This window comes from Sardina pilchardus, chromosome 11 (assembly GCF_963854185.1).
Source record: "Sardina pilchardus chromosome 11, fSarPil1.1, whole genome shotgun sequence".
Lineage (NCBI taxonomy): Eukaryota > Metazoa > Chordata > Actinopteri > Clupeiformes > Clupeidae > Sardina > Sardina pilchardus.
In genome coordinates this window covers 13,936,698-13,964,181 of record NC_085004.1, presented here as the reverse complement: position 1 = coordinate 13,964,181, position 27,484 = coordinate 13,936,698, and the positions used below count along the sequence as shown (strand labels likewise).

The 27,484-nt window shown below is 40.6% G+C and overlaps 7 protein-coding genes across 7 annotated transcripts in view; 5 read left to right on the top strand and 2 right to left on the bottom strand.

The window, feature by feature from the left end:
- Positions 1–8,002, bottom strand: part of sh3gl3a (SH3-domain GRB2-like 3a) — a 35,320-nt gene extending 27,318 nt beyond the window's left edge. Inside the window, exon 1 of the mRNA XM_062549303.1 lies at positions 7,937–8,002. Coding sequence (XP_062405287.1) covers positions 7,937–7,987 — 51 coding nt within the window. The 5' untranslated portion in view covers positions 7,988–8,002. The remainder of the gene's footprint in view (positions 1–7,936) is intronic.
- On the top strand, positions 688–4,283 carry fth1a (ferritin, heavy polypeptide 1a). Its single transcript, XM_062548476.1, has 5 exons — positions 688–991; positions 2,164–2,269; positions 2,642–2,788; positions 3,527–3,652; positions 3,792–4,283. The coding sequence occupies exons 2-5, from the start codon at positions 2,168–2,170 to the stop codon at positions 3,948–3,950; spliced, it is 534 nt and encodes a 177-aa protein (XP_062404460.1). The 5' UTR covers positions 688–991; positions 2,164–2,167; the 3' UTR covers positions 3,951–4,283.
- Positions 8,003–9,021: 1,019 nt separating the features above from the next.
- Positions 9,022–9,975, top strand: LOC134095407 (serum amyloid A-5 protein-like). The gene is made up of 4 exons (XM_062548926.1): positions 9,022–9,136; positions 9,264–9,363; positions 9,509–9,647; positions 9,775–9,975. The coding sequence occupies exons 2-4, from the start codon at positions 9,276–9,278 to the stop codon at positions 9,911–9,913; spliced, it is 366 nt and encodes a 121-aa protein (XP_062404910.1). The 5' UTR covers positions 9,022–9,136; positions 9,264–9,275; the 3' UTR covers positions 9,914–9,975.
- A 2,509-nt stretch (positions 9,976–12,484) lies between these two features.
- On the top strand, positions 12,485–13,742 carry LOC134095406 (serum amyloid A-5 protein-like). Its single transcript, XM_062548924.1, has 4 exons — positions 12,485–12,569; positions 12,692–12,791; positions 12,937–13,075; positions 13,187–13,742. The coding sequence occupies exons 2-4, from the start codon at positions 12,704–12,706 to the stop codon at positions 13,323–13,325; spliced, it is 366 nt and encodes a 121-aa protein (XP_062404908.1). The 5' UTR covers positions 12,485–12,569; positions 12,692–12,703; the 3' UTR covers positions 13,326–13,742.
- A 1,693-nt stretch (positions 13,743–15,435) lies between these two features.
- On the top strand, positions 15,436–19,330 carry LOC134096203 (serum amyloid A-1 protein-like). The gene is made up of 7 exons (XM_062549951.1): positions 15,436–15,507; positions 15,633–15,732; positions 15,860–15,998; positions 16,108–16,240; positions 18,634–18,724; positions 18,872–19,010; positions 19,129–19,330. The coding sequence occupies exons 2-7, from the start codon at positions 15,645–15,647 to the stop codon at positions 19,265–19,267; spliced, it is 729 nt and encodes a 242-aa protein (XP_062405935.1). The 5' UTR covers positions 15,436–15,507; positions 15,633–15,644; the 3' UTR covers positions 19,268–19,330.
- Positions 19,331–19,888: 558 nt separating this feature from the next.
- Positions 19,889–21,943, bottom strand: rplp2l (ribosomal protein, large P2, like). Its single transcript, XM_062549748.1, has 5 exons — positions 21,845–21,943; positions 21,280–21,403; positions 20,954–21,002; positions 20,733–20,825; positions 19,889–20,003 (listed from the first exon to the last, which is right to left on the bottom strand). The coding sequence occupies exons 2-5, from the start codon at positions 21,400–21,402 to the stop codon at positions 19,924–19,926; spliced, it is 345 nt and encodes a 114-aa protein (XP_062405732.1). The 5' UTR covers position 21,403; positions 21,845–21,943; the 3' UTR covers positions 19,889–19,923.
- A 4,501-nt stretch (positions 21,944–26,444) lies between these two features.
- On the top strand, positions 26,445–27,484 carry slc25a22b (solute carrier family 25 member 22b). The gene is made up of 4 exons (XM_062549950.1): positions 26,445–26,505; positions 26,692–26,752; positions 26,849–27,000; positions 27,422–27,484. The coding sequence occupies exons 1-4, from the start codon at positions 26,485–26,487 to the stop codon at positions 27,482–27,484; spliced, it is 297 nt and encodes a 98-aa protein (XP_062405934.1). The 5' UTR covers positions 26,445–26,484.

Here is a 27,484-nt window from a genome sequence, read left to right as displayed (position 1 = left end):
TCCAAGCGAATGATAAAATAAATACCTGAAAACTTGAAATGTCAGCATCAGGTGCATTTAATAAATTCCTGTAGGCTCTATTTTACTCTGATGTAGGCTCTATTATACTGATGATGGTTATCGTTATGGGCTTTGAACAACAATTTTGAAATGTTGATAAGACATTAGAATAGCAATAATGTCAATTCAATCAATAGCCTGATGAAAATAAACAAATACTATAAATACAAACTAAACATAATAAATGCTTAATTAACTAAGTAGGCTACATACGCTAAATGCATATGGCTAATAAAGCTAATAAATGCACATTTAATATATTAGGCTACATTACTGGTGATTATGGCATTTGAGTTAATCCTTCATAATCCCTCTACAAACTCATTTTATTTCTCATCAAAAACGTCTGGGGATGTGGGGGATGCATAGACCAGCTTAGTGCAGGACCTGATGACTAGTGTCAAAAAAGGCACTTGCATAAGAAAAGTCGTCCTCTTCTGTGAGGTTTTATGGCAGTTTACATATTAGAAACAATAGATCACCTTTTCTTAAATGTTTTGTATGAGCTTACTCAGTTACCAGCATGACCGCCTAATTTCAATATGCATAAAATACGCTTTTTCATAGGGCAGAATTTCTGGTGTGGGCGGTCTACCTACGTCATTGCATCATTTCTTTAGACTGCGCCACACGGTCAAAGTTACATCGACACGCTCACGGACAGAGTGAAGGTTACCTGCTTCAACAGTGCTTGAACGGCAACCCTCTTTCTGTCAGAACTTGCGCCTCATTAATCAGCATTTTGATTTCAGAATAATTCCAGCACAAGCTAATCGAACATCGCTTGAAAAGAAGACTTGTTACCCCAACGTCCATTTTCCGAAGACCGCACCAGAAATAATCTTAGCGAGCTAACGTTAGCTAGGACTGTACTTGAAAGCTTTCAACGACTTTAACGCATTTAATTTTAATATCAAGATAATCAAGCAAGGTAAGTGTTATTTTATGATAAACGCAGCACTATCCCACCAACATATCGATATGAACAAGCTGTCTATCTGAACAGAAATGGTAGCTTGCTAATGAAAATTGTTATTATGCTAGCTGGATAAGGCCTACTTTGGGCAGTTTTATTCTAACGTTAACTGTTTTAGAAATACTGATCTGTGTTGCTGTTTAGGCTAACAACTGAGAAATTAACTATTTATCACACGAGTGTGTCGTGGGACCCTGAAGCTATAACTCGCTTACTGAGGTTTGTTTACTTGTGCATTGGTCTGTGGTACTGGCGCTTTAGCCACGGCGTTGTTTTCCTTGACTCCACGGTGGTCCGTCAGTCAGTAACATTATTCGGTGTTTAGAGTTTCCTTACTTTTGTACTAGGATACATTAGTGCTACCTTACTGGTGTTGTAAGATTAAAATAGCCGACCGTCTATAGTTTATTCGCGTGTTCTACACGTGTCGTCCTACTCATGAAGAAAATTGATTGCCTGCCAAGGCAGTCCAAAAGTCAAGAAGACGGTAAACACCACTAGACTGCTTACAAAACCGCCTTTAAGAGATACCAGTGTCCGTTTAGTTTTGTCACGTGATTTGCTGCTGCATCAGAGCAGATAAGAAATGGTTAGTTATCTGTAGCAGTGAAATTAAAAACTCAACGCGGCTATTTGAAGTTGGCTAGCATATACACAACTTCCCAATTCCCGTTCCTGCTGTATTTGGCACTTTTATGTTTTACAAGAGGTGGACTGGTATTAGATCTCGTTTCGGAATGGATTTTATGCAACCTTAGATTAGAGCTTCGATGTTACTGGAGCCAGTACATGAATAATTGAGCACAATGTTCCCTGTATTTCATCAGCTTCCCGTAAACACACACACACACACACACACACACACTCACTCACTTACACTCTCTCTCTCACACACTTCTGACTATGGCATTACTTAACTTCCTGTAAACTCTAAGGACATCATCCTTTGTAGCGATCACATGAATTAATGAAACACATGATTTCATTGCTCATAGTCGTCATAGCCTTACCTAGTTTCCTGACCTTGTGTAAGTTTGGTACATGTATGTATTTCACTAAATGTTTTAGCTCTTTATTGCATCTGCTTATGTTATATTTTGTTGGGTTTTTTTTAATGTATTTTCTAGAAACATGACCTCTCAAGTGAGACAGAATTTCCACCAGGACTGCGAGGCAGCCATCAACCGTCAGATCAACCTGGAGCTGTATGCCTCCTATGTCTACCTTTCGATGGTAAGAGAAACACTACAATTACTAGAGTCAAAACAGGTGGACTTGTGGCAAATGTCGTAATGGCAAGTAGGACTTCGGTATGAAGTGGGTGAGGGACTATTTACCTCAGTTAAACCTGAGAGCAATGGGTTCACATCCACGGTTAGATAGCAGAAAAGGAGTCAAAGTGCAGCCATGGTGCGACCCTCTTTGACCTGGAGATAGGGAGTGCCATTGCGTATAAACTCCACTGGTGTAATACCATGGCATTTGTTTAATTTGAAGGTGGAGTACTGGCAGGTTCTGTTAACCCTAACTCTTTTCCTAACAGTTGTTGTCGTATGTCGTATGTCTCCACTCTAATTTTGGCCTGTTCTTCTTTCTCCTGTCCAGGGATACTACTTTGACAGGGATGACCAGGCCTTGCATAACTTTGCCAAGTTTTTCCGCGGCCAGTCTCACGAGGAGCGCGAACATGCTGAGAAACTCATGAAATTACAGAACCAGAGGGGAGGCAGGATCTTCCTGCAGGACGTCAGGGTACGTGTGTGTGTGTGTGTCTTTGAGTCTGTGTGTCCCTTTTGAGTAGCCTTGTATGGACACTTTGTGGTGGTGGCTAAATGTGTTATTGTGCTAAAGAGTGATCGATAGACATGAGCAGTGCCAATGTACACATGTTTGAAGCAGGGTCACAAATAAGTGTGAGTGTGTGTTGGTGTGCGTTGAGGAGATATAGAACCCACAAAGGGAGTTCACTAACGGAGTCGGAAGATACTGAGGGAGGGAAGGGTGGAGCACATATCTCTCAAAGACATTAAGCCTCAACTGAATGAGTACGTAGTATAATATCATACTTGTATGAGATATACCTCACATGACATAATGTAGTAAAACGTGCGTACCAAAACGTTACATTTGCTAGAATTCCATTTCGGAAAATGTTAGCCACTGAATTTAAGTCATCAATTAGGAGACTTGCAAAATCAACAACTGGGAGTCACAGTAAAGTTAAGCTATTATTTTGAGAATGCATTCCACAAAGCAGGATATTTGAGACAGTCAGCCAGACAGCTCTGAACCATGGTCAGTTAAACATTCCAAATCAAGGACTCGTACCTGAGTGGGAAGTCCCGTAGTGTTTTGTGTTTTTTTTTACTGTAATATTGTTGGCTTTGTCAGGTTCCTGGTTTAGGGAAGGGTGTTAGTGAAATGTGAATTGGAGTGTATGTCACTGAACAAGTGTGTGCGTGCGTGCCGGTTGGTTTGTGTCACTTACAGAAGCCTGAGAGGGACGAGTGGGGCAGTGGAGTGGAGGCTCTCGAATGCGCCCTCCAGCTGGAGAAGAGTGTCAACCAGTCCCTGCTTGACCTCCACAAGGTCGCCTCCGAGCGCAACGATCCTCACGTAAGTGTACATGAACACACACACACACACACACACACACACACACACACACACACACACACACACACACACACACACACACACATACACATGTAACCCTCCTCCTCACCCCCTCACGATAATCTGTTCTCCCTTACAGATGTGCGATTTCATCGAGACACACTACCTGGACGAGCAGGTGAAGTCCATCAAGGAGCTCTCCGACTGGGTGACCAACCTGCGCCGCATGGGTGCCCCCCAGAACGGCATGGCCGAGTACCTGTTCGACAAGCACACGCTGGGCAAGGAGAGCAGCTAAACCCCGCGCCCCCAAACACCCACCCAACACCCAGCACCCCCAAACACCCACCCAACACCCAGCTCCCATCTCCCATATTCCACCTCACTGCATTTATCTCTCCAGCTCAAGCTCTTCGGCCTTTGGCTATTAAGATCAGTCAGTTGGCCCGTATCAACACTCTACTTGCTCTTTTGCCATATTTGCCATCCCATACGTACTACAGTTCCCATAAGCCATAGTTCTTATCCGTGTTGTTGCTTGTCTTGAGTGGCTACCGCTCCTGTCCTTGGCCTGTGTTTTATTACTGATGTTATAATCAAACCAAATAAAATGAACTCTCTGGATTCTGAATATCTGTGTTTGTAGCCTTGTGTGAAACAGGAAATCAGTGTAACTGTAAAGACTTGAATTTCCCCTTTTCTTGAATTTCCTCTTGGGGATCAATAAAGTATCTATCTATCTATCTATCTATCTAGATGGACAGAATAATGGTTGAAAGTATGCCTGTAGATGGTACAAAAAGTGAGGACTATTAGAATGTTAGAAAAGCAATGTGCACATTCATTCAAACTTCCTTTTTTTATAATAGGGCTCTTACATCAAATGAATAGTTGAAAAGGGAAGTGTGAGTGAAAACCATTGCTCACTTCTCTTGACTGGAATAGCTGGGGTTTAGAGTGGGTACATTTATATATATATATATATAAAAAGTTCCTCAGTCTACCATGGAAATGTGGTTATATGTCTCACCAAAGCACAATGCATTGTCTTTTCTCATCAAGAGCAGTTTTTCATAAGTCTGACATTGGGACCCACAATTCCCCATGTTAATGAAGTTGCGACCCATATATTTGTTAAGCGATCAAGCCAACGGATATTTGGAACATGTTATGTATTAAAAAGGTCAAAGCATGTTAGGTAGAGTTGAAGTTCTGCAATGATGCAAGGAATTCATTAATCCATAAAATGAACATTTAAAAACAGACTGTGAGTCAAATAGTTTCTGAATTATAATTTGACTTTAGCAGTCTCTCTTGTTTTGATAGATCATGCATCTTTCTCTGAAATTTGAACCTCGGGCATAAAGGGACAGTAATAGTGGCATCACATTTTAATCTAAGTAACAATACAAATCTTTGTGTACTACCCTTGCTGCCATGCTTGAAATGGGAAGTTGAAATGTGGGTTTTTTTGGTGGTGGTGGGGGTCCCATTCTTTGATCCAGTTGAGGTTTTATGCTCAGTGAAGTTTTACTTCCATTTTACTGAAGCACAACAATGGCAATGACAGCCTGGGCATTTTTTGGGATGACAGTTCTGCTTCCTCAACTGTGACTGTGGACACTGATCATAAATTATAGTAGGCCTATGTGATTCTCAACAAGGGGGCCGGGACCATCCAGGGGACCTCAGGGAGTTGTAAGGAGATCTCTCTGAAGGTATGCTCAAACAATCCTTTTCAGAACTGGATTAGAAAGAATCAATAAATTGGCATTCATGTTTCTTTTTTTGTTGTTGTTCTTTTAGCTTGTGTCTGTGGATGCAACATTATGTGGAGAATAGGAAAGACAGATTCTGCTTGTGATGGGCTATTTAAAGGTGATATGAGGTGACTTTGAGCAATCTTGCTGGCCAATCATAACCGGTAACATGTGTTCCAATTGGAGGATCATGGTAATTTGCCTCTCTTATGATAAAAGTTCTCTGGAAACACACATTGCCAGAAGAACGATACTCAGAGTCAAATCGCTGTAATGGCAAAAGCAGTTCCTAAAATGTTTTTTATGAGGTCTAATGGAATAACCTTGACTGACTACATTGAACTCTGGAGTGTGCACAGATCAGGCCACAATGACTGCCAGACAGGTTATCAGACCGGATATATCCCTGGACACGGGGCTATTGAGGACAACAAGGTTGAGAATCACATACTGACAGTTCAGTGATATTCACAGTAACTTATATGCAAGGATGTAGTGGAGGCTAAACACAAATAAATGCAGTTTATCAACCTCTGAAATTTCAGAAATCCACCTCTTATTAGAGTTTATCCAGATCTCAAAAGAGTTTATTCACCTATTGCAACTTTTAACATTCAAAAATCACACTTTATCCTCCACATTCACAATATGTACACTCATCAACACTCTTGGTATTGTTATAAACAATGGACAATAGGCTCCACCATCATCAAACATGTTCTGAATGCCTTTTTAAAAAAATGATACCACATGGCACTGTCCGCCTCCAAGATCACGGAGTTAATAGTTTACCCTCTTATTTTACTACTACATCCCTACGTATAGTACAGATAATGTCATTTTATCAGTCAGTATGTTCTGATAAGGAGGCTTATATATTTATATGGAAATCTCACAGCCTTGGTGTTGTTATCTGCCATGGTTCCCGGAACATTTTAAGTCTCTATATGCAGACACAGTGTCCATCAGGCTCATTTTCCATCTTACCATAAAAGTGCTTTGCTGGTGTAAATCTCTGTAATGATCTGATAACAAGTTTAATGAGTTCATGAATTGCAATTTAGCTTGCTGGATTGTTTTTGCTCATAGCTGTAGTGTGTAATATCCCATATGACACTGACACTGAACTACGGTTATGGCTACCATCTCTTTGGACTCAAAATTCACCTGTTCACCAGCCTATAATATCTTGGCTGGCAGTGGTCACCATAAGTATTACTATCCTCTTGTGTTTTTCTCTCAGAGTGTTATAAAGAAAGTTTGGGAAGCCTACCTTGAAATGCACTATATAAATCTAAGTTATTAATGTAACTTAGTATTATAACATTATATAACACATATCCATTGTTACGAGACATGATGGAAACATTGCTTGCTTTAAGTGAAAGAGAATCAAAGAGAAAATGTCTTATGCCCTGACAAGTTTGTTCCTCAGAGATGAATCCTGACTAATCTCATCTGACTGAAATCTAATGAGTGGGAATTTCCCATACGGGGCTTGCCCATTAGGGGCCTAGGCCAGAGCCTATACACTAATCCAGCGAAACACGGAAGTAACACAAAACCGCCATTACTGCGTGACTGGCTGCTAAGAAATTAGCCCGTTGGTTCCATAGGCGGCTGTTGCAGAGGTTAGCTGTCATTAATACACGTCTTAATACCTTATGTTGTTAATAAATTACCTTCATTGGTAAGTTTTGGCACAGTCTGACATCATTGATCCAATGTTCCCTTTCACCTGACATTTTCTTTCATGAGCGGGATCTCTTGTTAGACATTCTCTGACAGGATGCTTTCATTGAAAAGCACAGGCAAGTGTCACTCGTCACACTCGCAGGCACGCAGTAATGGCGATATTCAAGATGGCAGCGCCCATAAAGTTCGCGCTGGATTAGTGGGCGCTAGCCTAGGCTAGTGCCCTATATGGCACTAGCCTAGGCTAGTGCCTAGGCAATGCTGGTGCTCCCTCTAGTGGTAGATCATAGAACAATCATACTGATATGGTACTCAACTGTCATGCCAACATCTGTCTTCATACCAACTACAGTGAAAATTCTATGCAGTAATTTGTTTGAGTGTTGATAGTCAGGAGAAATGTAAACATTGGAACCTGATTAAAAGTCCCTTAAACAGACAGGAATAAATTATGTTCATAAAGCCAGTAGCATTAAACCAGTGCTTTGATTTTGCATATTGCACATTTAACTTATTGTAATTGCCTGAACGAGGCACAGTGTTAAATAAAATAAAAGCAAAATGCCACACACACACACACACACACACACACACACACACACACACACACACACACACACACACACACACACACACACACACACACACACACACACACACACACAAACACACACACACACACACACACACACACACACACACACAAACACACACACACACACACACACACACACACACACACACAAATCAAAAAAATCTTTTTTTTTTTCAGCAATATTTTTATAATTTGTCCACAGTTCAAGGCTATTTCCAGGGTGAAATCACTTACCCCTTGCAATGTTGAGTCTGATGATGATGACCGTTCATAAGGAGGTAACATTTGCTATATACAGTATAATACCACATTGTTTTAGTACAAGCTGGACACAGCACAGAGTGAACACATGTTGCTGCATCCCTTCTCTATCTCACAGTCACACACTCATCTGGCCAGGCACCGAATTCAAGGCATGACTCGTAGGAAAAGATGTGCAGTCGGGCATATGACTTGCCAAGATCTGTGTTCCAACTGATTGCACAAATATATTTGGCGCTCTTCACTCCCTGCTGGGTGAAGGGAGCATATTTGTTTTTCTGGTATTACTGTAAACCAGATCCACGGTGAATTCACAGATTTGTTAATCTTTGAGACAGTGTACCTTCCACAGCATGAATATAGCAAAGCTTTATAATATCTATGTTCCACAGTGCACTTGCCCCCAAACATTCTAAATAAATTGCACCATATTTTCTACGACAACCTTTTTCATGTACAGTCTCTAGCGCTTTAATGAATGTTACGGTGTCTCAATTAAATTTAATCAAAAATGTAGACCCACCAGACCCACCAGTTAAGAAACACTGGCATAAACCATATTATGTTAAATCCTGTGGTTTTGTCATGAGTTGTCAAATGGATTAATAAGTTAAAGTTCTTCGACTTGTTCAAGAGTGCCCAAAATTTCAGACATGCCATAATTATATATTTAGATTTTTGATAATTATAAGTTCATTTATTCACAGCGCAAACACTTTTAAAATCAGTTTGCTGTTGTTTATTTACTTCCTTTGTGATCTCATTAGGGTTCTATTGACAGCGAGATGTGTGAAGATGAGACAGAAAATTGTTGGGAATTGGGCAATGATTGTAAACAGACATGTGTTCATAACTGGAAATCTCTGATTGGGAAACATGTATGCTTTAGCAAATCAAAGGTCCCCAGAAAGATGTCAGCCCTGAAGACTAATGAACTTATTGATTTTACATTTAGCCTAAATTCTGATTGAAACAGGGAATTTCCAGATGTTCACAGTTCAACCTCAGGTTTGTCCAGAGACAATAAATAAATAAATATTCTTTTGGAAAATCCAAGTCTTACCCAATCCTACCAAACTTGAGGGCTATAAAGTGGCACACGATTCATGGTGTGGAAAAGACCTGGGGCACCCGTGAAATCAAATATCTCTGAACAACACAAGAACCACACATGTAAGTAGGCTATCTCAGATGAATACCATTTCACATACAGTATGATAACATTTCCACACACTCAGCTTTAATATAGAATTGTAGTGTTTATTACCTAGTTGTTGACTCTTGTTGGGTTTTCTCACAGTAAATTGCAGAGATGAGGCTGCTCCTGGCTACACTACTGCTGGCTTCTGTAGCTGTCATTCAAGCTCAGTGGTACAATTTTCCAGGGGAGGCTATCCAGGGTAAGCCCTTGATGTGCATCTCTGCTCATTTGTAGGGATAGTAGGCTAGGCCTATACGCCATGTATATGATGCACTGAATGTAGTTACTTCATTCAGTGCCGTGGAAGTTCAACTGTCACAGTCCTTCTGTTCAATACATTGCAGGGGCAAGGGACATGTGGAATGCCTATTCGGACATGAAGGATGCCAACTGGAAAAACTCAGACAAGTACTTCCATGCCCGGGGAAACTATGACGCTGCCCAAAGGGGTCCTGGTGGCAAATGGGCAGCTGAAGTGATCAGGTGATTCTTAAAATAATTGTGTTCAAAGCCAAAGTTAAAGCCATTTGATCAGAATACAAATTGAGCATAGTCTGACCATGACCAGTTCTGTCCATTTCTCTCAATTAAATAAACCCTCCTCTTTCAGCGATGCCCGTGAGGGATGGCAAGGAAATAGTGGCCGGGGGCATGAAGACTCTGAAGCAGATCAGGTGGCCAATCGCCATGGCCGTGAAGGAAACGATCCAAACCACTTCAGACCTGCAGGCCTCCCTGACCAATACTGAATCTGTCATCTTCACTACCCGACTGCCAGAAGAATGTGTTTGAATAAAATAGATTACCTGCATTTTTGGAAGCTTTGTCTGTTAAATCAGTGTCTATTAAAAAATTACATTGGACATAAATCCATACCGGTAGATGCATACACTGTACATAGACATACAGCCATCTAGTATGGTATACCATATGCCATGACACTTAACATTTTAAGGTGCATTCTGAGACTTTATGTTGACATGTTCTTGCAATCGATAATGTAGCTATAAGATGTCAGGTACGTAGACCTGGTTTACATGGTACTGAACGGATTAATTCAGTCAGTGATCACACATAAAGGTCTTGTCACAAACTTGAGTCTGAGGAATCTGATGATGACATGGGATTTAGACTCTTGAAACTTTTTCTGGACTAAAAATAAAGTATATGTACAAACTCTCATATCTGAGACTGGATTTCATTTTTTGAAAATGGTTACTCAGGAGTGGTTTGTATGACCTATCGATTTGACCAGTTTACCTAAAGTCACAGTGGTTAGACAGAGCGAAAGAATCAGTCAGTATGGCTCGGCCTTTAGTATTCAGGGTTCCCATGGACCATGGAATATCATGGAATTTTGTTTAAGTGTATTCCAGACATAGAAAGTGAGGGAGTTTTATCATGTTTGTGGTGAAGTCATGAAATATCAGACCCCAAGGACAAGATGAGGGTTAAGGTGGAATAACTAGAAGACACGTCTGTTTTTAACAGATAGACTTTGCCAGAGTCTAATTTAGCAAACCAGTGATAGTGATCCTTCTCAAACACCCAGAGCTGTTGCCACTCTTTGGAGATTCGATGACGTAGGCCCATCTGTGTGCGCACACAGTATTTCCTTTCTTACTGGGGAGACCTTAATGTCCAGGGCCGATAGCTCAGCCGGCCCTGACGCTGACTACCACCCAACAAAAACTATCCCCAAACAGGGGCCCTACTCACCTGAATCTCCCTTTGCCCAACCAGGGGCAGAACGTAGTACTTAAAAGGAACAAACCAGTACTACTCACCATGAGTGCAATTCTCCGGCATGTTGATGGATCACACACATCAGGTTTCAATTTCCAAAACAAAATCAAACTTATAAGGAAAGCATAACATCATTTAAAAATACAGATTTATACAGAAAGCATAAAAGACTCAAGGTGGAATAATTAAAAGACATTTAGCAGAAAGCATCTGAGAACAATTTTGTCTTAAGTCTAGATTTAAAACTGGCTGCAGTTGGGGCCTTTTTAATGTCATCCGGAAGTTGGTTCCAAAGCTGAGCTGCATAGCAGCTAAAAGCTGCTTCACCATGTTTAGTTCTAACAGCAGGTTTTACTAACAGGTTTTTCTCCTGATACCTGAGAGGACGAGAAGGTGTGTCCTGCTGAAACACGTCTGATAGGTATTTAGGTCCTGCTCCATTCACTTATTTATAAACAAGCAGTAGAGCTTTAAAGTCAATTCTGTGACTTACTGGAAGCCAGTGCAGAGATTTAAGAATTGGAGTAATGTGCTCAGTCCTTTTCGTTTTTGTGAGAACCCTAGCTGCTGCATTTTGAATCACCTGAAGCTGTTTGATAGTCTTTTTAGGAAGGCCTGTAAACAGTCCATTGCAGTAATCAACCCTGCTAGAGATAAATGCATAAATGAGTTTTTCTAAATCATGTTTTGACATTAGCCCTCTCAGTTTGGCAATATTTTTGAGGTGGTAAAAAGCTGATTTAGTTATCATTTTCATGTGGCTGTTGAAATTTAGATCACTGTCGATCAATACACCCAATAATAACCCTGTGCAAGTAATTCACACAATTATTTTTGATTATTTCCCAAGAAGCTACACGGTTGCAGCTTTCTAAAGAGGTCAAGCATTTGATGGTAGGCCATAAAATGTGGGAAAAGTGCCCTCTGAAGTAGGCACAGTGCAATGTCAGAGGGGAAGCTTAGAAATGGCATAAACCAGATGAAGTTCAATCCTATGGTATTGTCATGAGCTGACAAATGGCTCAACAAGTAGGCTAAATGTTCAATTTGTTCAAGTTGAAGAGTGCCCAAACTTTCACACATGTCATAATTATATTTTTGAAGTTCACAACATTCATTAACAGTGCAAACATTTGTACTGTAATGTCAGTTTGCTGTCAAGTGTTTATTTATTCTCAGTTCCACCAACTGATAACTGAATATTTTGTTCAGGGGTGAAACATGAGTGTAATATACAATATGGTGCCTATAACATTCCAGGTGGACAGAGAGTTGAGTGAAGAGACAGAAGATTGTTGGGAATTGGGCAATGATTGTAAACAGGCATGTGTTCATAACCGGGAATCTTGGATTTGGAAACATGTATGCTTTAGAAAATCAAAGGTCCCCAGAAAGATGTCAGCCCTGAAGACTAATGAACTTATTGATTTTACATTTAGCCTAAATTCTGATTGAAACAGGGAATTTCCAGATGTTCACAGTTCAACCTCAGGTTTGTCCAGAGACAACAATTATCTTTATTCTTTTTTTTTTGGAAATTCCAACCCTTACCCAATACACCCAACTTGAGGGCTATATAAAGTGCCACACTATTCTGGTGAGGAAGAGACATTGGAGGACCTGTGAGAACAAATTTCTCTGAACACAAGACCTATACATGTAAGTAGGCTATCTCAGAAGAATCAACCATTTTACATGATAACATCTCCACACACTCAGCTTTAATATAGAATTGCAGTGTTTAGTACCTAGTTGTTGACTCTTGTTGGGTTTTCTCACAGTAAATTGCAGAGATGAGGCTGCTCCTGGCTACACTACTGCTGGCTTCTGTAGCTGTCATTCAAGCTCAGTGGTACAATTTTCCAGGGGAGGCTATCCAGGGTAAGCCCTTGATGTGTATCTCTGCTCATTTGTAGGGATAGTAGGCTAGGCCTATACGCCATGTTTATGATGCACTGAATGTAGTTACTTCATTCAGTGCCGTGGAAGTTCAACTGTCACAGTCCTTCTGTTCAATACATTGCAGGGGCAAGGGACATGTGGAATGCCTATTCGGACATGAAGGATGCCAACTGGAAAGACTCAGACAAGTACTTCCATGCCCGGGGAAACTATGACGCTGCCCAAAGGGGTCCTGGTGGCAAATGGGCAGCTGAAGTGATCAGGTGATCCTTAAAAGAGTTTTGTCCAAAGTTAAAGCCATTTGATCAGGATACAAATTGAGCAAGGATGAAATCTGTCCATTTCTCTCAATTAAATAAACCCTTCTCTTTCAGCGATGCCCGTGAGGGATGGCAAGGAAATAGCGGCCGGGGGCATGAAGACTCTGAAGCAGATCAGGTGGCCAATCGCCATGGCCGTGAAGGAAACGATCCAAACCACTTCAGACCTGCAGGCCTCCCTGACCAATACTGAATCAGTCATCTTCACTACCCGACTGCCAGAAGAATGTGTTTGAATAAAATAGATTACCTGCATTTTTGGAACCTTTGTCTGTTAAATCAGTGTCTATTAAAGAATTACATTGGGCATAAATCCATATCGGTAGATGCATACATACTATTTAGACATAGAGCCATCTAGTATGGTATACCATATGCCATGACACCTAACATTTTAAGGTGCATTCTGAGACTGTATGTTCTTGCAATTGATATAAGATGTCAGGTACGTAGACCTTGTTTACATGGTACTGAACGGATTAATTCAGTCAGTGATCACACATAAAGGTCTTGTCACAAACTTGAGTCTGAGGAATCTGATGATGACATGGGATTTAGACTCTTGAAACTTTGTCTGGACTAAAAAATAAAGTATATGTACGAACTCTCATTTCTGAGACTTGATTTCATTTTTTGAAAATGGTTACTCAGCAGTGGTTTGAATAATCTATCGATTTGACCAGTTTACTTAAAGTTACAGTGGTTAGACAGAGCGAAAGAATCAGTCAGTATGGCTCAGCCTTTAGTATTCAGGGTTCCCATGGACCATGGGATATCATGGAAGTTTGTTAAGTGTATTCCGGACATAGAAAGTGAGGGAGTTTTATCATGTTTGTGCATGGCGAAGTCATGAAATATCAGGGAATGTTGTTGTAGCAGTGAGAAATGTACTTACTAAAAGGCATTACAATATAATTGGTTATATTTTGGTTATTAGGTTTACTGCTTGAGTAGGTGTGGTTAGCCCACCTTTGTTTCTCATGTCCATTAAGTGCAACAGCATCCCTCATCCCAGTGAAGTTGTGGTAACTGACCTGCAGCAGGGGCAGCTCCACCAGATCCACCACCAGAGGCGGCCACCGCCACAGCTCCTCCGGAGGGTACGCTGGCCAGTTTACCGTAGCCTGTGGGGCAAGACACATTCGGTCGGATAAGTTGGAAATGTTGGATAAGTTGGAAATGTATATTATTGGCTTTATATTTTTTGCAGACACAAGTATGAACAAACTTACCCTGAGCAATCACCTCTTCCACATTCTTGCCACTGAGTTCAGAGACAACCTGTGATCATAAGAGACATTTCTAGCTTCATCACATAGTTTAGCATTCAGAATAGCCTAAGAGCAACAGCAACAGTATGTATGTACAAGGCCTTAATCTACACCTTTTCAGTAAAACTGCCAGTTGTACTAACTAGCATCGTTTAGTGACTCAAGTGACTAAGGGCTGAAATGAGGTCAGTTCAAAGATGTAACTTGGTAGAAAGGGAAAAAATAGTATTCTACTTTCTGTAACCCATGTGCAAGTAATTCACACAATTATTTTGGATTATTTCCTAAGACATTCAACGGTTGCAGCTTTCTAAAGAGGTCAAGCATTTGATGGGCCACAAAATGTGGGAAAAGTGCCCTCTGATGTAGGCACAGCGCAATGTTGCAGGGGAAGATTAGAAATGGCATAAACCAGATGAAGTTCAATCCTATGGTATTGTCATGAGCTGACAAATGGCTTAACAAGTAGGCTAAATGTTCAATTTGTTCAAGTTGAAGAGTGCCCAAACTTTCACACATGTCATAATTATATTTTTGAAGTTCACAACATTCATTAACAGTGCAAACATTTGTACTGTAATGTCAGTTTGCTGTCAAGTGTTTATTTATTCTCAGTTCCACCAACTGATAACTGAATATTTTGTTCAGGGGTGAAACATGAGTTTAATATACAATATGGCGCCTATAACCTTCCAGGTGGACAGAGAGCTGAGTGAAGAGACAGAAGATTGTTGGGAATTGGGCAATGATTGTAAACAGGCATGTGTTCATAACCGGGAATCTTGGATTTGGAAACATGTATGCTTTAGAAAATCAAAGGTCCCCAGAAAGATGTCAGCCCTGAAGACTAATGAACTTATTGATTTTACATTTAGCCTAAATTCTGATTGAAACAGGGAAGTTCCAGATGTTCACAGTTCAACCTCAGGTTTGTCCAGAGACAACAATTATCTTTATTCTTTTTTTTTTTTTTTTTTTGGAAATTCCAACCCTTACCCAATATACCCAACTTGAGGGCTATATAAAGTGCCACACTATTCTGGTGTGGAAGAGACATTGGAGGACCTGTGAGAACAAATTTCTCTGAACACAAGACCTATACATGTAAGTAGGCTATCTCAGACGAATCAACCATTTTACATTATAACATCTCCACACACTCAGCTTTAAAATAGAATTGTAGTGTTTAGTACCTATAGTTGTTGACTTCTTCTTGGGTTTTCTCACAGTAAATTGCAGAGATGAGGCTGCTCCTGGTTACACTACTGCTGGCTTCTGTAGCTGTCATTCAAGCTCAGTGGTACAATTTTCCAGGGGAGGCTATCCAGGGTAAGCCCTTGATGTGCATCTCTGCTCATTTGTAAGGATAGTAGGCCTATACGCCATGTATATGATGCACTGAATGTAGTTACGTGGAAGTTCAACTGTCACAGTCCTTCTGTTCAATACATTGCAGGGGCAAGGGACATGTGGAATGCCTATTCGGACATGAAGGATGCCAACTGGAAAGACTCAGACAAGTACTTCCATGCCCGAGGAAACTATGACGCTGCCCAAAGGGGTCCTGGTGGCAAATGGGCAGCTGAAGTGATCAGGTGATTCTTAAAATTCAAAGCCAAAGTTAAAGCCATTTGATCAGAATACAAATTGAGCATTGATGAATTCTGTCCATTTCTCTCAATTAAATAAACCCTTCTCTTTCAGCGATGCCCGTGAGGGATGGCAAGGAAATAGTGGCCGGGGGCATGAAGACTCTGAAGCAGATCAGGTGGCCAATCGCCATGGCCGTGAAGGAAACGATCCAAACCACTTCAGACCTGCAGGCCTCCCTGACAAATACTGAATCAGTCATCTTCACCCGCCTGCCAGAAGAATGTGTTTGAATAAAATAGATTACCTGCATTTTTTGAAGCTTTGTCTGTTTAATCAGTGTCTATTAAAAAAATTGCATTGAACATAAATCCATACCGGTAGATGTACTGTATATACTATTTAGACATACAGCCATCTAGTATGGTATACCATATGCCATGACACTTAACATTTTAAGGTGCATTCTGAGACTTTATGTTGACATGTTCTTGCAATTGATAATGTAGCTATAAGATGTCAGGTACGTAGACCTTGTTTACATGGTACTGAATGGATTAATTCAGTCAGTGATCAAACATAAAGGTCTTGTCACAAACTTGAGTCTGAGGAATCTGATGATGACATGGGATTTAGACTCTTGAAACTTCGTCTGGACTAAAAATAAAGTATATGTACAAACTCTCATTTCTGAGACTTGATTTCATTTTTTGAAAATGTTTACTCAGGAGTGGTTTGTATGACCTATCGATTTGACCGCAGTCTACCAGTGGTCACAGTCACAGTGGTTAGACAGAGCGAAAGAATCAGTCAGTATGGCTCAGCCTTTAGTATTCAGGGTTCCCATGGACCATGGATTATCATGGAATTTGATTAAGTGTATGTTGGATAAGTTGGAAATGTATATTATTGGCTTTATATTTTTTGCAGACAAAAGTATGAACAAACTTACCTTGAGCAATCAACTCTTTTACATTCTTCTTACCCCTGAGTTCAGAGACAACCTGATCATAAGAGACATTTCTAGCTTCATCACATTTATCATTCAGATTTCAGAATCAGAATGGCCTACTACCAAAGAGCAACAGCCACTGTGTATATAGGCTACAAGGCATGCCTTCATCTACACCTTTTTCAGTAAAACTGCAGTTGTACTGGCATCACATAGATGTTTATTAGTGACTCAAGTGACTAAGGGCTGAAATGAAGTCAGTTCAAAGATGTTTGTAGTAGAAAGGGAAAAAATATTTTCTACTTTCTGTAACTCTGTGCAAGTAATTGACACAATTATTTTGGATTATTTCCCAAGAAAGATGCAGCTTTCTAAATAGGTCAAGCATTTGATAGTAGGCCAAAACATGTGGGGAAAGTGCCCTCTGAATAGGCACAGGGCAATGTTGGAGGGGAAGCTTAGAAATGGCATAAACCAGATGATCGTCAAGATGAAGTATTGACATGTCATGAGCTGTCAAATGTCTCAACAAGTTAATGTCCTTCAATTTGTTCAAGTTGAAGAGAGCCCAAACTTTCACACATGCCATTTATATTTTTGAAGTTCACAACATTCATTAACAGTGCAAACATTTATAATGTCAGTTTGCTGTCAAGTGTTTATTTATTCTCAGTTCCAAAATCAACTGTTAACTGAATATTTTGTTCAGGGGTAAAGCATGAGTAGGCTAATATACAATATGGTGCCTATAACCTTCCAGGTGGACAGAGAGCTGAGTGAAGACAGAAGATTGTTGGATATTGGGCAATGATTGTAAACAGGCATGTGTTCATAACCAGGAATCTTGGATTTGGAATGTATGCTTTAGAAAATCAAAGGTCCCCTTAGAAAGATGTCAGCCCTGAAGAACTTATGAACTTAATGAACTTATTGATTTTACATTTAGCCTAAATTCTGATTGAAACACAGGGAATTTCCAGATGTTCACAGTTCAACCTCAGGTGCCTGATCTATAGTCCCGTGCGAATGTATATGTAATTTGTAAAGTAAAAATTCCGCCGCAAATGACTGTATAGGCCAAACACAGACGTCCGGTGATAATAAGAATGCCGTCAAATTTGATTTCGCTCTCTTCCACATCGGAATAGTTTGCCACTTTATATAGCCCTCAAGTTTGGTAGGACTGGGTAAGGGTTGGAATTTCCAGGAAAAAAAGGTAGGCTAATTGTTGTCTCTGACATCTGACATCTTATTCCTAGCTCAGCCCTATTCGCACGGGATTATACTTGCACGAAAGGCTAATACGCTAATAATACCTGTTGTGCAAATAGCCCATTGCAATAACAATCACTGAGATCTCAGTGATTGTTACTGCAATGAGCTATTTGCACGACAGGTATTATAGCGTATTAGAGCCTTTCGTCAGAGACAACAATTTTTTTCCTGGAAATTCCAACCCTTACCCAATCCTACCAAACTTGAGGGCTATATAAAGTGGCAAACTATTCCGATGTGGAAGAGAGCGACCCGTGAAATCAAATTTCTCTGAACACAAGAACTGTAAGTAGGCTGCTCTCAGATGGAAAAAAAACATTTTACATTATAACATCTCCACGCTCTCAGCTTTAAAATAGAATTGTAGTGTTTACCTATAGTTGTTGACTTCTTGTTGGGTTTTCTCGCAGTAAATTGCAGAGATGAGGCTGCTCCTGGCTACACTGGCTTCTGTAGCTGTCATTCAAGCTCAGTGGTACAATTTTCCAGGGGAGGCTATCCAGGGTAAGCCCTTGATGTGTATCTCTGCTCATTTGTAAGGATAGTAGCGTAGGTCTATACGCCATGTTTATGATGCACTGCATGCAGTTATTTTATTCAGTGCCGTGGAAGTTCAACTGTCACAGTCCTGTTCTGTTCAATACATTGCAGGGGCAAGGGACATGTGGCGTGCCTATTCGGACATGAAGGATGTCAACTGGAAAGACTCAGACAAGTACTTCCATGCCCGGGGAAACTATGACGCTGCCCAAAGGGGTCCTGGTGGCAAATGGGCAGCTGAAGTGATCAGGTGATTCTTAAAATAATTTAGTTCCAAAGTTAAAGCCATTTGATCAGAATACAAATTGAGCAATGATGAATTCTGTTTATTTCTCTCAATTAAATATACAGTACCCTTCTCTTTTCAGTAATTCCCGTGAAGGATGGCAAGGAAATAGCGGCCGGGGGCATGAAGACTCTGAAGCAGATCAGGAGGCCAATCGCCATGGCCGTGAAGGAAACGATCCAAACCACTTCAGACCTGCAGGCCTCCCTGACCAATACTGAATCGGTCATCTTCACTACCCGACTGCCAGAAGAATGTGTTTGAATAAAATATACCTGCATTTATGGAAGCTTTATCTGTTTAATCAGTGGACTGGACATACCAAGATGCATGCTATTTAGACATCCAGTATGGTTATCATAGTTCACTACATTAATTGACAGTGGACACACCTTTCATGTCAGTTTGCTGTAGGGTGTATATTTACTTCTTCTGTAAGTCCAAAGTCAACTGTAGACTGAATATTTTGTTCAGTGGTGTGGCATGAAGATACAAAGTTGGGTTAACCACAACTACTAGAGCAGCAAACCTAATAACCAAAACATAACCAAATGTTATGAAACATTTAACATAATTTACAACACAAACCCTACAACACAACTGATGACTTTGCCACAAATACGCAAAAAGTACCTGACTTTCAAGGTCTGGAATAGACTTTCCAAAAAGACGATATTACAGAAATTCCATGACCCGTGGACCCCAAAATACTAAGGAGGCATGCCGACTGATTTTCACTCTGACTAGGTGAACTGATCAAAATCAATATACAGAGTAGGGCATACAAACCACTGATGTGGTTGAGTAACCATTTAAAAAAAAAAAATGAATGGAGTCTGGGAGTTTGTACAAATATTTTATTTTAGTCCAAAGAAGTTTAATCGAAGAGTCCGAATCCCATGTCATCCTCAGATTCCTCAGACTCCTCTTTCTTCTCTTCCTTCTTCTCCTCAGCAGCTGTGGACAGAAGGACAGGGTCAGTCACAGGGCAACCACAGGGGAAAAGATCAAACTCAAATTTGCTAGACAGGATTTACAGGAGCTTTCCGTAAACCGAAAACACACTGAACACACACACCACATTGCATGAGCAATGCTGTCAAAATCAATCTAACTGCCATCAACCTAACTGGCACTGAAACACACATTTCGTGGATTTCATCAGGTCCCTTGCCACCGGTGTGTAAAATCGGGGCCCTAGTTTATGAATGCAGACTACATGGTAGCAAGGGACCTGATGTAACCCATGAATAGGATTATCCAGAGATGGGGGGGGGGGGGGGGGGGTGTGTGAAAAGACCTTGCTCTTTACATGTGATCACTGACTGAAAGGATATGGAAGTACCATGTGAACAATGTCGCCACACCTGTGACATGTTACAGCTACTCATTACATTATCAATGTTCCACCCAGTCACAAACTAATGACATCAATAGCAAGTGATGACAGGAGGGTACATGAATTTTGAGGGCAATAGTGAGATACATTTCCTGCTCAGTCTTAGAATACAAGGTCTTAATTTTAATACCCATTCAAATCAAGCTAATGTGGTATTTATCAACTTCACTTGTAAACACTGGTGTACTTAATCAGAAAACAAAGTCTCCATCAGGAACTAGCAGAACATAATCATTCGCATTAAGTGCAACAGCATCCCTCATCCCAGTGAAGTTGTGGTAACTGACCTGCAGCAGGGGCAGCAGCTCCACCAGATCCACCACCAGAGGCGGCCACCGCCACAGCTCCTCCGGAGGGTACGCTGGCCAGTTTACCGTAGCCTGTGGGGCAAGACACATTAACAGTATTTAAAACAAAAACAATCTGCAGTGAGCGGTCAAGTAAGTTGGAAATGCATATTTAAATATTAGCTTTGTATTTGTATGCAGACACATGTGAACAAACTTACCCTGAGCAATCACCTCTTCTACATTCTTGCCACTGAGTTCAGAGACAACCTGTGATCATAAGGGACATTTTAAGCTTCATCACAGTCATCATCCGGAACACTGCCAATGAGCAACAGCCATTGCGTATGCAGTATGTACAAGGCCTAGATTTAAATACACCTTTTAAGTACAAACTGTCAGTAGTACCAACTGGTATCACAGACGTGTGTTAGAATTAAGTCACAATTACAACATTTAAAAGGTTTCTGCAATACGATATGAACACATCAAACCAACCAGCCTGATCATTTCAATGAAGTTGTGGTTAAGTATAGCAGCTAGGTACCTTCTCCAGACGTGTGTCATCGGCCTCAATGCCAACGCTCTCAAGGATTTTCTTGATATCGGCGGCATTTGGGCTATCCTTGCCTCCGAGGGAAGCGAGCAGGTATGCAGCTACGTAACGCATCCTGAAATCATAGTCAAGATAGAATATACAGAAATTACTTACCACCATTAGCCTGCTACACGTTTTAGCAAACCTAATCGCGTCCTAGTGTTAACTACCACTCTTACCTCACAGTTGACTAGCTGCTTTACATTATGATACAATACCACCACAATAAGGGTGTAAGTGCGTTAACGCCTCATAAAATGTTAAAACACGGGTTTCCCCACTATCTGACCACGTCAGGCAACCAGAACATGAAATACGACTCGGCCACACATGGTATTGTAAATTAGCGTTAGCAGACCCAAGTTAGCATCCTCGAAAAATAAACAAACTTCTTGATTCAGGCGAATATTGTTTTGATATTTACTACAACATGGTATAATGCACAGTTGCTTCAATCGTTTTATTAGTTTTCAGTGGTGGCTATCCACAAAATAAGACTTAATCCAAGACTCACTTTAAGACAGCGTGGTATCGTGTGTTCACGGCAGAGCTCGTACGGGCGGAAAGGAAGTAGAACGGGTTTGGAAAACGGAAGAACTTTAAGTAGGCGGGCCTTGGTGAAATTCAATTGGTTGAGAAAACTGTCTGTGATAGCGTCATTTTTAATTTTATTGCGCACGCGTATTTTAGATGAGAGCAAGATTGTGAACCTTAGGCCTGCATTTTATGAGACTTGCTAAATAGCCTTTCTCTTTTTATTATGTTCACGCGTGTGCGTGCGTGCGTGTGTGTGTGTGATTTCTAATTGAACAAATGGACTAAATAGTTTGATTCTAAACCATGGTTGATAGTAGGCTATGTGAAAATGAACATAGACAACAAGTAGGCTAATCTATCTATCTATCTCTGTCTCAAAGCTGAGTATTAACTGAACAAAACAATTCCTCTATTCAGGGCAGACTTTAGACTGGACACTCCTTCAGAACTCTTTCAAGCTTCTGTATTGTGTGAGTGCAAGCATTTTAGTCGAAACATAATACCCCTCATTCTCACGAACACACACACACGCACGCACGCACGCACACACACACACACACACACACACACACACACACACACACACACACACACATACACACACACACACACACACACACACACACACACACACACCCTAACCCAAAACTGCCCCCCAATGACTTGACTAAGAATGATAAAAGAGGAAGGGAGCAAGAGAGTGGGAGATAAGTGGGGATGTGAACAACAAAAGTGAAAGGTGTGCAGGGGCATAGGCCTACCATTTAATCAAGTAAGACTGTTTTCTTTATTGTCTTCCTTCATTTGGCATTTTGCTTGTTTTCTCACTATAATTTGGGTGTTACTTATGTTTTGAGGATAACTGCATACATATTATGATTATCCCACTGAATTATCCCATAGTCCACCATGAAAATGATCAAAACACAAAAATACTTGTTTAATGTTGTACATTTCTCAACCAACCAATGTGATTCTCATTCAAGCAGTGCACATCATTCATCATTATGGTGCCTGAAAACAGACACATTGCATTGCAATACAATTCAGGGCAAACACATACAATTTTCAGTATTGGGAATCATTCTTATTCCTTTGTATGACTTTATGATATGCGCTTGATCACTAAAATGCCTTCTCTTTGATAAACACAATCAATATGTGAAACTCAGTCAAATGAAATGGTTCTGCGTGTTCACTATTTTAGCATTTCATAATTTCAGATACCGTAATGCATGGGGAAAAAATCAGCAGTCTTGTTTGAATGTTATTAGGCCTACTATTTGGACACAGAGAACCTACATTGACTCTGAGATATACAAAGCACAGCCTGATTTATTTAAGAAACAAAACCAATGGTTAGGTCACCAGTATATTGTTACAAATCTGCTGATACAGAGGACAGGAAGGAGCACTCACTCAGGCTGGAGAAGGAAAGGGCTGTAATGAGGTAGATGTGGAAAATGGGATTTAGAAGAGAAGAGAGAGCTCATATATCACTCAAGCAGCTATCACAGAAAGATGGTGTAGGCTACCTTCTATAATTTAGTAGAGCAATTTGGCCTATAATATTTTCAGTTGTGTAGTCTGTGGTTGAGTGGTAGATTACATTTATGTATTTTTTATGTGTTTATTTACGAGTGCACATGTTCTTGTGTGATACACATAAAAAGTATTACAACTTTTGCTTTTTCTCAATGATTGGTTACCATGGTAATTGTAGCGCTAGTTTAGGGCCTGAGAAGAGTTGGTTGCTGTGGTTACTGTACCACAGTGTTTAAGATTCATGATGTCGGTTGTGTTTAAGATACTGCATATTTGTGTGAAGCAGCCCTGATATGTTACCCACATATTATCATTAAGTGATTTATTTTCACTGAGTTGCTACTCCTCGCCATTCCATATTTACACTTATTATGAGCTCTTGGGCAGATATTGGTGTACAAGCACTGTTGTGTAGGCAATATAACCACCCACTTACAAGCAAAGGATATGAATCTCAATATTGGGAGCTTAAGAAAGGAGCAGGGGCAGAATTGCAAGATGAGACACGGGGTGGGGCGAGAGTGTGTATAATTGCCCTTTTCTAAGAGATGGGTCATTTTACAGGGCTCATGGAACATTAAGAGGCTCTAATACCCAATTCACCTCAGATTCCCTGCCCCAAGGAGGCAATAGAAGACAGTAATGTCACAGAGAAATGAAATTTCCAGATCAAATTAAAGTACGCTGTAAACTGGAAACAACTGATCCCGTTAATGATGCCAGTGTTTTCTCAAAATTCTTTTAAAAGGAACCCATGAGGTTAAAGAAAGTGTCCGATAGAAATAGAACGCAAACTCTCACACACTGATTGCAATTTGCTTTTCATCCTACAGCTTTTTATACAGTGTTTGTGCTTCTTATTTCATGTTATTGCTTTTCTTAGACTAGACATGTGTGAACTCTCAACACTGCAACACTGTTGTGTACAGTATTCAATATAAGATCAAATAAGACCTGACACAAATATGGTGTGCTGGTTGTCAGGTTGACTAACTGACAGCTTCTGGGGGAGCTTTGCTGCAGTTAAACTGATGGCTGACTACACAATCAGGTAGTATTTTTCACAATGTTTACTTTACTTTATATATTTTTATTGTGTTTTCCATGGTTCATTTACCAGTAGGCCTATATTGTTTACTCATTCTCTCTATTTCTCTCTATCTCAGTTTGCCTGCCAAGCTAATAAATGGGGGGGATTGCTGGATTGATTGGAGTTACTTGTGTATTTCCCATCGACTTGGCTAAGACTAGACTCCAGAACCAACAAAATGGGTCTCGTCTCTACAGCAGCATGTGGGTGGGCAAAACCTCAATAGTTAGAAATCGACATTATGAAGAGTTCTGTAAACACCTTTAATTGAATTATTCTAAGTGTGCCAACATCTAGACTGATTACCTCAGCAACTAATTGGACCGCTAACTATCATAGTAATGACATAATAGTGGCCAACTCACCCACTATTTAAGGCGGTTTCAGAAATTACTCCCATGAAGTTGATGGAAATTACATTTAAAGCAATGTCTTCCATTGGAGCCAAGGATGTTTATCATGATGTATACCATGAATGGATAAAAAAGGGGCAAATATCACTACCAACTCTATAAAAGTTGCATAATAGGAGATTTATTGAGAGACATTTGCAGGTTATATTTCAAAATTAATTTCTAGGATTACAGACAGCTTTTCTGTGTTTTTAAAAACGTTCACATTCACTAACTTGGAATGCAATGCACATCTGACCAGGAAGCACACAGGGAAAATGTGCTCATCTGTGTTTTATGCACGTTCTGACAGTTCTTCAGATCTTCATCTCACTGGAATAGTTTTGACTTTGATGCCTTCCTACAAAATGTTTATGATTGATCACCTAAAATCAAGCAGTTGTTGAGACATATCCTGTAATATATTTATCAGTAGCAACTTTTAAAGTGTTTTCTTCCATTTAACAGTTTCACACACTTAATCAACTGCTTGTTTATTGTTTTGGTTTAGAATGCTGATGTGCTGTCCAGTCTGTCTGTTTTAATCTCAAAGCTATATCTGCAGTACAGAGAGTGAGTTACAGTATATAGAAGTACTTCTGCCTCATTCTGCTGAAAATATTTTCTACCATGCCTCTTAGATCAGATTGCCTTATCAAAACCATTCGCTCAGACGGTTACTTTGGTATGTAGAGAGGTAAGTTTTAGCGAATAGAAAACAGAATTTAAAGTTCTGTCACTATCATATCACTATTCCTCTAAACAAAATCTGACCATACACACACACACACACACACACACACACACATACAACAAAATCCTGAGCTTTCAGTCAGCTGCGATTGTGCTTTCAATCATTTGAAGGTGCTGCATCTGGCCCTCGTCACCCCAGAGAAAGCCATGAAGCTGGCTGCTAATGATTTAATTTGACAACAACTTTCCAAGAATGGGTACGTGACAGTACACTATGCTGTAAAGGATGAATCCTGTAGCAACACTATTCATTTTAAGTGATGGCTGTATATAGAGCCACTATGTCCATCTCTACATACAGTCATTGATTTTAAGCATTGTAATATGAAGTTACAGTATTGACTGAATTTTTAACAAGCTTAGACACGAGAGCCACATCAAAACATAGACCTTGTTTATTTCAGGAAGTAAGTGTATCATTAGGTCTTTGGCAAATGTTTTGGAAAGTTTTGATTGTTCACAAACCCACACTGTTACTTCTTGCACTATCTTTGGACCATCTTTGTATGTCTCCATGACAACTAAAACCAGGCTGTTGAATTATTGACTGTTCTGCTGAGCCGAACATGGTGAATTATTAACTTTTTAAAGCTGCTTGTGTATGAGTCTGTTTTGCCACCTCTCTCTCTCTCTCTCTCTCTCTCTCTCTCTCTCTGTCTCTCTCTCTTTCTGTACTTGCATATTTGAATTGGACTCATAATATGTGAAAATGGGTTAAAAAAAAAAAGAGCATCGAATGACCAGTTTCTTGTCGATAATATTTAGTTGTGAAGTATGTCTCTCAGTTTTACCTCACATCCTCCCCCCCCCAGCCAGAAACTAACTCTTCTGCGCGAGATGCTGGTGGGTACCTGCCAGGTGAGTTATGACATTGTGTTTCCCTATTGCCCCCATGTGGCTCTAAGCAACACTGCAGCGCCAGATGGCTTTGCGACGAACCTAGTCCAGTCCTGGTGCCAGTGTCCTCATTATCTGCAGTGATGAACGCAGAGCCCTGGTTGCAGCTGTGCAGAGAGTGATATCAGTGTAAATGTCGCGCTACAGGTCATCGTTGCCACCCCAATGGAGATGCTGAAGATTCAGCTACAAGATGCTGGTCGAATAGGTGAGAGGGAGACCAGCTGATGTTCTCACCATGCATTGCTATTCCGTCTTGTCCCATGTTGATGATGCTGGGCTGATGCTGCTGTGTGATTCGCAGAGGCCTCTAGGAGGGTGATTGCACAGGCACGGGGACAGGCTGCTTTGGACGGTCTGAGACCGAAGTCTCCCACAGCCCTTCAGCTCACCAAAGACCTTGAAGCAGAAAGGGATCACTGGATTGTACAAAGGCCTTGGAGCCACCGTACTAAGGTTGAGCAAAAACACACATGCATGGCCATGTTCCCATGCACACAGATTCAAACACACAAGCACATTGTGCATGCCACTGTGATCCTGTTTTCTCTTGTGCAGGGACGTTCCTTTCTCTGTCATCTATTTCCCTTTGTTCGCCCATCTGAACAGTGTGTGTATGTGTGTGTGTATGTGTGTGTGTGTGTGTGTGTGTGTGTGTGTCTCTCTCTTTCTCTCTCTCTCTCTCTGTGTGTGTATTTATACATCACCATTGGTTGGACATACACTTTGTCAGCTGTCCCTTTTTTTAATCCCTTTTTCTTTCTGAATCAACTTTCACAACATCAGGTAAATCTTACATCACGAGGGTTATTCTGCCTTCCTGAAAGGTGCATACTGCCGTGCTCTGGTCATCGCGCCCTTATTTGGCATCGCTCAGGTGGTCTACTTCCTGGGCATGGGGGAGCTCATCCTCCGCCTCCTGCCTGCTAAAGACCCATGA